This window comes from Theobroma cacao, chromosome 2 (genome assembly GCF_000208745.1).
Source record: "Theobroma cacao cultivar B97-61/B2 chromosome 2, Criollo_cocoa_genome_V2, whole genome shotgun sequence".
NCBI lineage: Eukaryota > Viridiplantae > Streptophyta > Magnoliopsida > Malvales > Malvaceae > Theobroma > Theobroma cacao.
The window spans coordinates 31,055,021-31,070,520 of NC_030851.1; the positions used below are offsets into that span (position 1 = coordinate 31,055,021).

At 34.6% G+C, this 15,500-nt stretch overlaps 1 protein-coding gene across 1 annotated transcript; it reads right to left on the bottom strand.

Annotated features, from left to right (window-relative positions):
- Positions 10,072–15,048, bottom strand: LOC18609387 (nucleobase-ascorbate transporter 7). The gene is made up of 14 exons (XM_018116380.1): positions 14,400–15,048; positions 13,887–13,984; positions 13,589–13,765; positions 13,397–13,497; positions 12,973–13,048; positions 12,814–12,873; positions 12,499–12,683; positions 12,124–12,220; positions 11,695–11,781; positions 11,307–11,365; positions 11,062–11,153; positions 10,915–10,992; positions 10,673–10,833; positions 10,072–10,573 (listed from the first exon to the last, which is right to left on the bottom strand). Exons 1-14 carry the CDS (start codon positions 14,518–14,520, stop codon positions 10,355–10,357), a joined length of 1,611 nt encoding a protein of 536 aa, XP_017971869.1. The 5' UTR covers positions 14,521–15,048; the 3' UTR covers positions 10,072–10,354.

A 15,500-nucleotide genomic window follows, 5' to 3' on the forward strand; every position in this document is an offset into this window, starting at 1 on the left:
ATTCTACGTTAGGTCAATTCACATCAAATTGACATTCAAAACGGCAAGTTTGTATATATAAAAATGCACATTTAACATAAACAATAGTGATAGTCATTAGATTATGGAAGCATTAATTTATGTTGATTACATCCTTAACCACATGAGGCAGGCGGGCCCGCCCAATGGGCACCGGCACGAGCTCCACGTGGAAAATTGTCAGGCCTTGGGAACTTGGACTGGCCTGGCTCGGCGGTGTCGACGGGGTCAAGGGTCGAACTTGCAGATAGGGTTCCGTGGTCTTAGTGTCTAATAAAAAATATAATAATAGCCCTAACCAAAGGTTCTTACTAAGCATGCGTGCGAGGGAGATTCCTTTGGCTGGACAATGACACCCCACCACCTTATCCGCGTTATGCCTCTTTGCCCTTTAGGCTTTCATCCAATGCTTGGTTTTGATTGCCCCTCAACTTTTACCAAAATAAAAAGACAAAGGTAAACTTTCTTCATTCTTAATTAGCAATCTTCTGCTTTGAAAATATTATTTATCACCCAGAGAAGTAGAAGCACCCCACTTTCTTGGTGTGGATTATCGAAAAAATTAAGCACAACTTTTAGTAAAGTTCCAAAGGCCAAGGCAATTCAAGTAAAACTCAAATTAGTCACATATCTTAGCACATAATAATAATAATAATAATCAAAGTTTGATGCTATTGTGAAATAAGAGCATCACTAACAAAGCAAACCAAGCCAGATCGTACTCATTAGAAATACTAGCTTGGGTCTAGGGGGTTGGGGGTTGTTTGTTTGGTGGATGCATGGAGTATGAGGTCAAAGTGAAGTGGAAACAAATCATTAATCCCTTCGCAATAAATTAGTGAAGAACACAGCACAGGTAATACTCACCAAGACACACATATATATTTTTTTTCTTGAATAAAACAAAATTAATATACGCTATTTTCAATTTATCACCTGAGGCGGCTACATGGGTCCCCGTTTGGACAATGTCCAATCTCTTTTCCCGTTTCCCTTATCACTCCTAATCAATGCCCCTTACGTTACTAGTTATGAAATTATTATGTATTCTTTTGATCAAGTGAAAAGCTTTTTGTTCGATGATATTATTGGTCTTCCTCTATTTTTTTTGGTACCAAAATAAATGTTATACTACAAGAAAATTAGACATTAGCATAGTAATCAATATAGCTATTGGAGATTAATTTGGAGGCAAATTCCGATCAATAGCAATAGAAAGACCGAGATGAGTGAATTGTCAAATGCTAAACATTTATAAAAATGAACCCAATGCCCGACTGTTTCTTTTCTTCCTATCATATAGTTTTTAATTACTAATTTTTTGTTGTTGGGTTAAGAGCAAAGACTGTGTTCTCAGATAGGAAAGAGACAATTATCTGTCTGAGGATCTTTGACTATTGTAAATCTGGTTCGGCTTAAACTATTTGAATCCCAAAGTTTGAAATATATACAAATGTTCACATGTATGTGTAAACATCTTGGATTAATGTCAGTCCATGTATGCCATGTGAGGTGTTGGGGATCCCTGGTTCACATATTAAATGCTGAATGTACTGTTTCTTGTTCAAACATGACTCTTGTAGGGGACTACAACCCCCCCAATTTAAAATTTGAAAGCCTCCTTTACTTGTTATGGCTTTGGGGAAAGGCTAACCCTTAAATTAAAAATACTGGCTGGGTTTCTTATTTCCTTGTTTGTTAGAGGACAGCATTACAGAAAAAACAAAACAACTGTGGTGGATGGAATTCAGCCGCTACAATGTTCATAAATTGTACCCTTGTGGGGGCAGCAAATTTAGGTCTTGTATATCTGTACCTTGCCTCTTAAACATTCTAATTCTAATTTCTAAAAATAAAAGCTTTCTCCCACCAAACAATTCAGGCTGGGGGGTCTGGTTTGTGGGGCTATTGTTCTTTTTTCCTGTTGTGAAGGACATTATTATTTAAAAGTTGCTTTCTCTACATTCTTCTCCCACCCCTATAATCACAAAGCAATAACTATCAATTTAAGAGTAGTCTGGTTTAAAAGAATGTCTGTATACCAAGATTATTGCTCAAGTGTTCAAGTCTAAACGACAATATAGGCAAAAAAACAAAATGAAAATGAATTGAACTTATTCAAGTTGGAGGAAGTTCATGTACTGTACAATGTATTCTAATTTCAACCTTTAAAAAGGTGTCTTGGAACTAGATTCACCACATAAAGAGTACAGCCAAATCTAGAACCATTCTAAGATATTTCTATTTGACGATATCTTGCTTGTTAGTATTGACATGGGTATACTACAAGAGGCTAAGAAATTATTGTTTGGGTAATTTGACATGAAAGATCTTGAAAAAATATTTTTCGTCTTTAGATTTAAAATTTATAAAGTTAACTCTTGTCACTTGTTGGGACTCTTTCAATATGTATATATTGATTGTGTATTAGATAGATTTTTTATGTGATAATTGTTAAAGGTGATAAATTGAGCTTGACACAATATCTTAAAAACGATGTTGAGAGGGAATTTTTGAAAGCAGTTTCATTTGCTAGTACAATAGGGAGCCTAATGCAAGCTCAAGTGTGCACAAGGCCTTGCAATATTGCTTTTGCAGTAAGTCTTTCGGAAAGATATTCAGCTAATCCCAATAGAAATAATTAGAAAGCTGTAAAAAATGTTATGAGATTTTTGAAGAGGATTTAGTGTTACATGCTAGTTTACTAAAAAATTGCAGACTTTAAGTTGGTGGATTAAATGGATTCTAACTTTACTGGCTATCGAGAAGACAAGAAGTCCACGTTAGGAAAAGTTTTTATGCTAGCAGATGGTGCAATATCTTGCGAGATTATTAGTTTTTTTAAATAATTAAAGGGTGGATTTATATTATTTTAATTTATTTTATCTTTTATAAAAATCAGACCAAGTTAATTTGATATTGGTAAAGAGTATATTATAATTCATAATATGATCTAATAAAGTGAATTAAACTCTAATATTATATTGGCTTAATAATTTAGGTTTATATAAAAAAACTCTAAATCCTATAACGATGGAAATAGAGATATACCATATAAAGTTAAAGTAAGGTGTCCTCTTTTATCTACAGAAAATATTAAAAATTTCATCTATTAGAAAGTTATAGATTAAAAAGTCGGAAGGTCCTAGTACACTGTATCCAACAATTAATGTAACTAGTGTTGTTTTCGTTATCACATCATGAACAAAGAATAAGTATTCTTTTACATTCTAAAATTTTACTATTATAAATTTAGAATTAAAAATGAATTAATTATATATAATATGACAGCGAAACCCCTTTAGTCAACTTTTGGGTGCCCCATTTTTATAATTAAAGTTTGTGGCAAAATGACAAATGTGGTCACAATGTAATGAAATATTTAAAGTATATTCTTGAATTTTCACTTAGCAGTCCAACTGTTATAGGTTTTTTTTTTTCTTTTTTGTTAACCACAATATAAAATTTTACAAAAATTAGAAAACAAAATGATGCAAAATGGTTGGCAAAAGATGTATGTTTTGACTTATAGTAGTAGTATCATATAGTGTTTTTTTTTTAAAAAAAAAAAATCTAGGCACTGCCAAATGCCAAAGTGCTGACCCCATTGGTATAAAATTCTTGCTCGAGACTTATGTCCTGTTTTTCCAATTTTGTCTTTTCCATTTTTGGTTTAAAATAATGATGAGGTTACTTTCAAAGACTTACTGGTGACAAGGTGGAAAGTAGACCAGGCAATGGGATTTTCACATCAGGGTAATGATATTATTTTGAAGGGAGCACCGCTCCTTTTTGTTTTACTTCCAATAAGATGGAGAACTTCAAGATAAAGCAGCCAACGCGTCCATATAGGGAAATGAATTACACTTAAATATAAAATGGCTCAATTTACTAAATTAGAATGTCAAACATGGGGGCTCACTAAGCTCCTTTGTTGCAACTGTATGTATAATTATGTCATGTAAACCTACAACATCTAAAAAAGTTATTGAATTATTAAAAAGAATTAAAGTAACTTTTTATGTTTTATAGTATTTAAAAAATTTTATGTCTTATTTTTTTATTGCTTTAAATTAAACTTTGATATTTTTATTTTTAACCAAATAAGTTTTTATGATTAACGATTGACTAACTATTATTAGTTACAATATTATTTATCATTTTTTTTGCCATGTGGTATATTGACATATTATAACGAATGATGATGTGGCATGATAACATAATCATGTGATATTTTTAACTTTTGTATCAACAATCACATGGGTATAAAATGATAAGAGATATTTTGACTAATAATTAGCAATTAACCAACCCTTAGTATAAAAGTCTATTTGGGATCAAAATAAAAAAATAGAAACTTGATAATACGTAATTACAATAAAAATTTATTTTAATTTTTTTAATAATTCAAAGATTTTTTAAAAGACTATGTTATCAATAAAATAAAATAAAATACAAGATGGAAGGAAAAAGTGAAAGTAGGAAAGATACCTCGTGTTATCTACAATGTGTTAGCTGTCACAAGCCCATGTTTCTAACCTAACCCCATCAAATTGCATTACATTGGCTCTAAGTCTACCTTGGTCCTTGTATTTCTCATGGGAAGTTTGCTCTGGATACGTTTCTAACCTAAAAGACATGCTTAAAGAGTGATGGAAGGCTCATATTTATATATCTAAGACTTGTCTCATCTCTTATTGATGTGGGATCCATGATATTTCACCTCACCTAATTGTGCAATACTCTCGTTGCATTGGCTTTACAATGTACAAGTTATCACGGGCCTACATTTCCAATCTAACCCCACCCAATTGCGTTGCACTGGCCTTTTACTCGTAAAGAAGAGAGACTCTTACACTAGTCCAAGTCTACTTCGATCTTTATATCTCTTTAAGAAGATCCAAGTCTGCTCTACACACATTTCCAACCTAATTAAAAGACTACTGTAGTCTAGTTTGAGTCTAGATCAATCCTTGTATCTCTAATGAGAAGATCTGAGCTTGCTTTGGATACGTTTCTAACCTAAAAGACATACTTGACAAATAGTGGAAGATCCATATTTATATACCTAAGACTTATCTCATTTCTTACTGATGTGAGATCCGTAATATTTTACTCCACCCAATTGTGCAACGCCACTGAAAAATTACTTTTGTATAGAAAGTAGGAAGTTCCTTTAAGAGAAGATTTTGAAATGTTATTATGAAATCAAAGGATAATAGGACAAAATCATCTTTTTTTCCCTAAAGGTGATTTTTGTTCCCTCTAATTGAATATATTATAAATTTTCAAAAAAAAAATTGTGTAATGCCTTCGTTGCACTTGCTTTTTACTATAAAGGAAAGAGACTCTTACACTAGTTCGAGTCTACTTCAATCCTTGACTTTTTCGTGAGAGCCTTATATCAATAAAGATTCAAGTCTGCTCTGATACTGCTTGTCATGAGCTCACGTTTTCAATCTAAAAGACATGCCAGATAGGTGGTAAAATACACATGTTTATATAGTCAAGACTTAGCTCATCTCTTACTGATATGAAATCCGTGACACTAGCTAAGAAAGTGAAAAGAACAAATAAAGGATAGGACCAACAATAACAATGAGAAAACCAATTATGTATTTTTCTTGATGGGCAAGACAATCATAATATTTATGGCTTTTCTCTTGGCAATTTTACCAATTTCTAACATTTCTTTCCAACAATTAGGGGTAACTTGGAAACAGTAAGTCTTTATATTACATGTTTTTGTTTCCTGTCCTAAAGTGGAAGAGGAAAATTTTTCATGTAAATTTTATTTCCACTTGCCATTTTCTCATGCACCCACGTCTCTTATTCCTACCGAATTAAGGACGATGCAAAGTGTGATATCGATGAAGCAAAGGTATATTCCCAACTAGCTTAATGGAGCATTTTGATGGTCCTTCTATGTTATAACTAAATGGTGCAGCATTCGAGATGGTGGAAAACAACCTTTTTAACTTCAAAATAGAATCAGCCTTTTTTTTTTTTTTTTGTCAAGGCAATAGAATCAGCATTTTACTCTTTAAGAATAACAAGCAAGATGGGAATTTGTCTTATAAATGAAGCCGGCCATACATATTGGACAATATATATAAATTATGTGTCAAAAGTTTTAAATGGCACTCAGCTCCCCTACCAAAAATAAAGTAGAATATTAATGGTACTATTAGTTTTTTTTTTTTAATTCACACTTGAAAACGGTCAAATTATGGTATGATATAAGGATAATACAATAATATCATTTGGCAACTTTTCTATATCATAATGCGGTCAACATGTAAGTGATGAGCTCGAGAAAGATCATTGTAATCAGAGCATATCAACTACTTAAGTAAACTTTAAGCACCAAAGAATTAAAATGTAATGATTGCTTCATGAAAACATATATAGACATGTGGTGGAAAAGGGAGGAATATTATACTTCATTTCATTTTTTTATTTAAATCACACCAAACCCTTTTGAGTCTTTATATGAAACTCAATTTAAATGTGTTATTATAAATTAAAAAATTTATGAATTTAATGAATCAAATCTTTTGAGCGAACTTTAAGCTTTTGTTTTCTTAAGGGTTATCATTGGAGGAATTTTATAAGGGAAGAACAGATTTGATTTTTTTTTATTGGAAAGAGACTTTGAATCTTAAATATTCAATCCTTTTAAGAATCAATAAAAATAATTAGATTTATTAGTCTTAGTGGTTATCATAATTAAGTTTAAAGTCATGCTACTTGTCCATCACTTTAATTTGTTCCAAATATTTATATTCTTTGATATAGCATGTGGTTATTTGATATATTCAGAAGTGGTGTCTATTAATTCATGAGTAAATCTCAATTAAATCATAAATGAGATATTACAATAAAATCAATAATATGCTGTCACATCAAGTAAGATAACAGTGTTGAAAAAAAAAAGTAAGATAAAAAGTAGTTTCCTTGAGCATATATATAGAGTACAAAAATATTATATGGTTTTCACACTTCTAGTGTGATTTAATTTGCTTTCATCCCACACTATTAACATGCCAATTGCGACACATGTGCAGTATCACCTCTTGAGAATTAATTCTATGCATTGTGGATTCCGAATCAAGGGTTGTTTAGAAATTAAACTTATCGATATATATCACAAAGATCTAGTAATGGGGAGGGTACTACTTCAATTATGAAGCATAGCTATTGAATAATAGAATTTAAAAAAGAGTACTCCAAGTATGCCCCATCCCTTGTGTTTTTTATGGCAGACTCTAGGGTTCTAGCCAGTATCAACTAGGAGCTGCCGCTTCTGTCTTGACATGAGCAAGAACTGTAAGTGCTGTCAGAAAGTGAAATGCCACTAGTTTCAACAGCATTGACATTATCGTTAATAATTGTGACATTAGATATCTGTGGTTCAATACAATGAAGGTTTAAGGTATCTCGCTCCACTAAAATTTTTACTTTGTTTTGCTTTTGGCATTCATGTTTTGCTTTTGTTCTGGATGATATCAACTTTAAACATGACCAGCAACGTCATAATGTCTCTTAACCTTTTTCCCAAACAAAGATTACAATTGACGTTTACAGCCAAATTCATGCATATATATGATGGAAAAAGAGATCTCCACTTTTCTTTTCTTTTCTTTTCTTCCCCCCATTTCCCTGACTGATGATTGCAATTGTTCCTTTGCATGCATGTGAAACTAGAGCTAATAGACATCTTTCATATGAATTATTGATTGGTTAGGCAACGACATGTCTAGAGTCAAGAGAATTCACAAATTGACACCACGATACATGGTGGTCTCCTTGTCACCTTGCGGTTCTGAATTGTATCTAATCAACAATGGGGGTTGCCCCACATTTTTGAGACACATAAAAGATTTATTATGACCTAATCTATTTCTTAAGGGAATGGTTTCATAGCTGTCAATTCAGAAAAACCTAGCTAGAGTGACTCCGCCATTGTTTTTTCCTTTGGACATCCATCTTTGAGTATATACAGGCAACCTGTTTCACTTGTACATTTCACTCAATTATTTTTAACATTAAAAACCAAATGAAAAACAGTGTTTTCTTGTAACACGGCATTATCTTGTGATGAAAATTTTGTATTAACTTTTCCAAAAGTTATGTTGATTAAAGCTGGTACAACATGTCGTCCACCAGCTCTAGAGAGTGTTGGAAGAGTATCAGCGCCGTAATGGAACGTTACAAGTAATCATCAAATTTAGACAATGGTTGGCCGCAAAAACTAGACCTCCTTAATTATTTGAACTTGAAACTATTTCTATATTTAGATGGGATAATTGTTTTAGCACGATTTTGGTGACCAATTATGCGATGATTGTTTATAAAATGCAGCATGTCTTCTAACTTTTAAGCTAGACATGGTGTTGACAGGCACATGAAATGCATAGGGCCTCAAGTTCAAGTCATCCAATCCTCCCAGTCAGATGAGTTAATTTCAAACTCTTGAAAAATGAGATTAATTTGTAGAATTAAACCCTCAAAATGAATCCTGAAATTATATATTGTTTTCGAGAAAAGGTCAAAAAATATATGGAAACCATAGACTTAAGTGCTTTGTGTTGATAGGGGTCATGCTTGTTTATCTTGGTTCCTGGCAACCGAAATTATTGGAGTACCAAATCGAAAGGTATAAACCCATTTATTCCAAAAACTGTTTCAGTTTTCTGAGATGAAAAAGATCCGAGCTACACAAGTAACAAATATTAATGCCAAGTCTAACTGCTATTTCTTTGTATATTTTAAATGTTGGTATGTAACCTAGTAGAGCAGAAGACAATAAAGATAAAGCCAACAAGAAGAGAACAACAGGGAAGTACAATTGCAGCCTAGCGATTATAATATTGACATACATTGAACGTTTTCGAAATTGAAAAGAACCTAGCAATTTGAAAGTATGGTCTCGAGGGATTTGCAATTCGGGAGAGAGCCCATGCAAACAAAGCCTGGGGCATAATCCTGCTCACAAGTAGTTGGGGATTTGATGTTTGCAGGAAAGGAAAGGAAACGCTGCAGTTCAAAATGTGTTTATCGTGCACTGGAATTCACTAAGTTTCACATGGATGCCTGACTGTGGATGACCACATTCGCCAAATGAGCAGCTGTTAGAATTTTAAGTATTCTTAAGAGAATGTTAAGTACTCAAACCAGTTGAAGAGAGAAACTGTCAGAAAAAAAGGAAGAAGATTACAATTGCATTAACAGTTTTTGGTATTTTGAAATACATGTAGTTAACAAAGCAAATAGAAAGCAATAAAGTAGGGAAACACTTAAGCACTAAACGTGTGTGTTGTAGGTAGTTCCTTTACATCGTGGCCAGTGGGCACACAACATGTAGCCACTAAGAGAAATAAAAGAAAAACAAAAACAAACTGAAAGCAACTATAAACCAGCAACTTAGTGGCGTCATGTGGAGGTTCGTGCCCTGCTTTTAGCACCATATTCTGCAACTTCAGACCTCAATTTCAACAGCAGCTCCAGGAAATGTGGGACATAATGGTCCTTTCCCACTTGTATCTTGTTAATAGCCTATCAGAAAAAGACTGCTCCTCCTGGGACAGACGGATTCTCATCTTCCATGGACCAAACGACCAAACTGGGCATCTTACAATTTGAACTCTTTTTTAAGTTTTGATTGCAGTTATGTGTTTTGGTCTTATCAGATTATGACTCTGTAAACTCTATTGGTGAGAAGATGGATCAAGAGGAAAACTAAACATCAACTATTGGCCCCTAAGTCTACACAATACCTACAAAATCCAACTACAAGGGAAACCTGTAACATTTGAACGCGAGAATCTGCAGGGTTTCGGAGAAGGGATTAGAGCTGTTAGTTGAGATATGGTCCATTGGGCCAAACATGCCCAAATACGACTTCCACATCTGTGGCTTTTGTCAAGACACCAAGCATAGCAACACCTTAGACATGATCATCCAAACCAACATAAACATGCAATAAAGAGAGCTTTTTCTCATACGCAGGCTCATCACGGACACACGCACGGGATATTTGGGAAAAAATCATATATAAAGGAACATGATGTCCTAAATATTCTGCTTTCATGCTAAATCAATACCGCAAGTATTTTGGGATTTAAGGTGATAGCTAAGTACCACTAAAAGAACTGTGAATGAACATATTTGTTTGCGCCGCGTATGTTTGTTCATGGAGTTAAACAGTGGTGGAAAATGGAAAGATCCATGTTCTAATGTGAGAACCACAATGATGAAAATGGACAAAATCCATATTCTAATGATGTATTGGGAGTGCATGACTTGAGCATCACTTGAAAACTATGTCCCAAGATCACACTGATGGGAAGAACTTGTTGAGATTGAAGGGCAAGCGATAGAACTCCTCGCTTCTTGTATCTGTTTTGAATGATCGGAACCTGTCCCACCAGTGCATGCCACGATCCTTCCTAGTCGTACTGTCTTTCCGGTGCAATGTGACATCAAGGATCATCGCCAATAAACCAGCAACAAATGCTTCAGATGAGAATGGCACGTTTATCATGTCATTGAACTGTCAAAAGGAGATTTAAAAGTTAAAAAGAATCACGTGTTCTCTCCAAGGGGTTCGAAATTGAGTCGTGAAAAAGGAAAAAATGAAGGAGGGAGTTACCCATCTCGCTCCAGTGTGAACTGGACCATAACCATTAACTGCTGTGTACTCGTTGAAGTACTGTGGTATGGACAAACCCATGAAAACAGAGAAACCTAATATAAACTTTGTTCTGAAGCTGTTTAAATTACAGAATTGAAGGAAGCCGAGCCCCGCTGAACCTGAACATGTAATTAAAGAAATGTTGAATCACTTAAATCTTAGGGGAACAGCCAAAATAAGCTAATTCAAACAGGACTTACCCACATACGCAAAGAAAAGACAATATAAAGCTGCAATAATTGGGGGTGGAATTGAAGCAAACACGGCTCCAAATTTTCCTGATCAAGAATGGATGTTAGACGCATATGAGAGAGAGAGAGAGAGAGAGATTGCCATTTGAAACTGACCAAGAATGGAGAAGAAGATCATGAACCCTGCAGATATCTGGACAACTCTTCGACTGCCTACACGTGTCAGTGCCAACAAACCAGCATTCTCACTGCATCAAATGCAAGGAAAGTTTAAGTGACTTCTCTCATTTTCGAGAAAAGGAAAAAAAAAACGAGCATAATACAAAGAATCAATGTTCACGAGGAGTTGATAAACAAATATTATTTTCTTGTATGTGGCTAATTTCACACAAGAATCTTACACAGAAACAGACGATCCATTCCCAGTTCCAAATATCCCAGAGAAGAGAATGCCAACTCCCTTGGATTAAAACAAAACAAGACGAATTACAAGGGGAATTGAAAAGAAAATGTAAAACCAGCATCAAATGAACCTGACAGTTACAGATGTTTACAACTTTAGGCATGGCATATCGATTGATATCTTTCAGACCAAGCATATTAGTGAAATAAAGGTTTAAGGCCATAAAAAAGTCATTTTGGTGAAGCGTTAGACCCAGGCATCTATAATCTATACTCAACATGTTTGCATGTCAAGCAACTTGATTTGTACTTTTGCCATTTATAGAAATTTACCCTTTTGTGACCAAATATACATGTATAAAGGTAATCAATCATAAAACTTTTTACCTGCCAACCAATACCACGGCTAAGAATGGAAGGGGGCAATGGCGTTGCACTTGCATATCTTGAAACGGCAATGAAGGCACCGGTAGACTGTTTAATCATAAGCACATTAGAGCAAAGAACATTTCACAATTATAAGCAAGGCTGCACCGGCTAAGAAATGAGTTCTTTCAAATTTAGCAGACAATATCATCTTTATACACTAAACATTGCATTAAGATATAGCTTTTCCAATGGTGTTAACAATAGGGTTATGAGAAGAAAAGAGTTACCAGTACAATCAATTAAATTATTATAGATTATTATCTCATTTGTCATCAAAGTAGTGTACAAACTGAAAGCATATGCTGCAAGTATTTCAGACAATAAATACACATGAATAGCAAAAAATTTTGAAATGGTAATCCAGATTAATAAACACAAGTAGCATACCTCTACTAGAGCAACAAATGAAGCTGCCATCATAGCAAAAGCTTCACCAGCATCAAATGAGGGAGCTCCCCATTGAAAAGGATATGGGACTCTTATCCTGTTCACAAAGTGTTGTATAATAACAATGAGCAATGATCAATTAAAAGTGCATTCATTCTTATACACAGCAACACAACAAACTTCAAGTATCCATCACAAGAATAATGAATGGCTCGGATAATTAAGATAATTTTTTATGCATTGAACTTATGACAACTTTAAGGGAAATGCTTTTTGGTCAAAAAGCCACAATTTTTAGGCAATTTGATAACTGCTAGGATCCATATCACAATAGGATCATACTGTCTTGGGAAGGAAGAAACATAAGAGCCTTACCAAGGGGCAGCACCTATAATCCCAGCACGATCAGTTCGGCAGCTCAGTTGAGTTTTAGGTCCTGTGTTCTTATATGCCCCACCAACAGTAAGCAGATGAGCATAAATCCAGACAATCACAACTGAGAATATGACAGCAAAGCGGTCAAACACATGCCGCTCCCCATGTATCATATGAGGTATATACTGCAAAAACTCACCAAGGTGATTGTTACTATTTAACAAATTTTTCATGTAAGGTCAAGTATTGACCTTCTCTGGTGTCACTACTGCTGCAAAAAGAAAGATGTACCTGCCAATGAAAGGAAAAAATTACCTGTGAAAAGATTAAGAGAAGGATGATCTGTGGTAGTCCAATCTCTATGCATTTGGCAAGCTACAAGACAAATAGCCAGACTTAAGAAAAGAAAATGAGCAAGAATGTGGAGCAGTTTTATATGAAATATTCATTGCACTGGAAGATATTCATACATACCACAGGAAAACCAAATTCGTAGAGCCCAAAGCCAGACAGAGCAACCAGGGGAACAGCAGACAGGGGACTTAAGAACCTGGAAAAGCATTGAAAGATATAAAATCTAACAGAACAGTTTTTAGGGAGCTATAAAAGAAACCGCAACTAATCTCCAATTAAACACGTTTATGACAGGGTTTGGAACGAAATATGGTGGCGTGTGTATTAAATTGAACATGCCAATTGAATATAGTAGTCTCACAGTAACTTGCATTTTGCATTCAACCAAAGAAGCCTAACTTGACAAGCCCAAAAATGATGCAAATTAAAGATTATTTAATCAACATCATCATACAAAACCTTCTTTCTTCTTGAAGAGTAGCACAATAAACAAGGGGGGAAAAAAAGAAAGAGATTATTATATCATTGCAAGGCTTTAACTTACCTTGCAACATTACGCCAAAGGCCACTAAATCCGACAACAATCTGAAGAGTTGAGGCAACAATAAGAGCACCCTGGATTCCACGCATTATCTTCTCAAATTTCTGCATATTCAATAGAGAATCAATTCAATTCAGGGATTCAATTACATAGGTAATAAGGACAATCAAAACTGTTGGGTCTTCATGAAGCAACCTCCTGAGGATTCACAATGCCACTATATCGACCAGCCAAAATGATCGAAATGGTAGTTGGCACATAGGTAAAAGAACCTCCAATCACTGCAGGTAGACGGGTACCAAACAATGTTTGAAACAATGTGTTCAACCCAGCCACAAAGAGCAATGTCTGAATCATCTTTGCTTTCTCTTCCTGATGCAAAAAATTGTACTTAAGGGTGAAGCATATAAATAATTAGAGACAACATCCACATAAAAGAAAAAAAAAGCATGAAGAAGCCGAATTGACTGTTACTGTCTTTGTGAAAGCATACATTTCCACCTCCCATCTGGGGAACTAGAGAGCTTGGTATGAGAACAGTTGTCCCAAGCATCACCAAATAATGTTGAAAACCCAATAGTATAGCCTCAGCTGCAAGGGGGAACAAATCAACGTACAGTATCTCACAGACAGAACAGAAATGAAATTCGAATACAAACACTACTTGAATGTATGAAAATATAGTAACTAAATGAGGAGTAACAACTTTTTATATGAAACCATTAGAAAGTTGACGAGGTTTCCACAAATCATGAAAAAGACGAAAAGAAGTAATAGGATTAGTAACATAACCATCACCATGAAATTAGAAGGGTGGGGGGGGGAGACCTTAAAGAAAGGTGAAAACAGTGGAATGAACATATGAGGGTCAGGTTTTACCGGGAACTACTGAAATAGGCCATGAAATACACAACCAAGCAAAGAGAATCACATTGCAAATCAAATAACAAATAACATGCTCAACAATAAGGAACCAAGAGAAGAGCTATAAATGAGAAAAACTCACGCCAAGGAGGAGGACTAGTAATGCAATAAGCAATGTTAGGCAGCTGATCCTTGACTGGATGCGGCTGTAACTCTTCTTGCTTTGGTTGTGGTGCAGCTCCTCCTCCGCCTCCTCCTGCCATTTTTCTCCTCTTTTTCTAACTTCAAACCTTCTTTAAAAACCAAAACTTATATAATCCTCACGCTAAAAACAATTCCCAAATCGCCAAAACAAGTTCCAAATAAAAAATCTTCAAAAACCAACAACAAAAACTAAAAAGGACTAAAACCCAGATGATAACACGATCCCCGGAGGGCCAAGTGAAAGCTGAAAACCCCTACTTTGGAAGTTGTATTAACTGAGAGAAGCAGAAAAAAAAAAAAAAAGCGGTGACAAACTCCAGTGAAATGACACAGAAAAAGAAGAAGAAAAAGATTTACGAGAAGAAACGCATTAACAGTGAAAGAAGTGTACCACTTTTTCCTCGGAAAAAAAAGTGTCATAACACAAAAAAGTAATGCCAGAAAAATGTAAGTAATTAAGTATTCAAAGGGTGATGAGCTTAAGGCCTAAGGTGGTGTTTTTACACCTATGAAAGGAGACCAACTTGGGGAGAAAGAATCAAAAAAAGCGTGAAGTGTGAAGAGGAAAAAAGGCCAAAATTCCTCTCTGTGTGTGAACCAAAGGAATCTCTCTTTGCCTTGATTTCTTTTTAATTTTCCAACATATATTTGTTTTTAGCAGTGGTCTATACAGTCTCTTTTTCTTCAATCACGTAAAGATAAAGTCTTGTACATGATAAAAGCATCTGCACCGTCACCTTTACCAAAGTTAGTATTATTTACTCTACTAATCAGTATATCAAAGAAAAGAAAGTAGTTTTAATTTGGAGACATTCAAGATGAATAAAGCTCTCCTCCTGACAAAGAAAGAAGAAGACTCTCTTTTTACACACATCAATGTAGTTTATTCCAAACTCAAAGCTGGCATGCATCATGCTTTTTGCACCCTCTCCTTGCTAAGTAATTCTAACTCTTAGCTTAATATAATTACCTTTCTTTCTTAACCGTTTCTGGAAATTTAAAAAAGGGGAATCCAGCTGTAAACTTTTGCTCTAAATAT

Excerpts from the sequence above, each read along its gene's own strand:
- LOC18609387 (XM_018116380.1), bottom strand. The coding sequence starts at position 14,520 with ATGGCAGGAGGAGGCGGAGGAGGAGCTGCACCACAACCAAAGCAAGAA. Across the intron at positions 13,766-13,886 it reads CCCAGATGGGAGGTGGAAAT|GAAGAGAAAGCAAAGATGAT; the intron begins GTATGCTTTCAC and ends TTTTTGCATCAG. Across the intron at positions 10,574-10,672 it reads TTCACACTGGAGCGAGATGG|TTCAATGACATGATAAACGT; the intron begins GTAACTCCCTCC and ends TCCTTTTGACAG.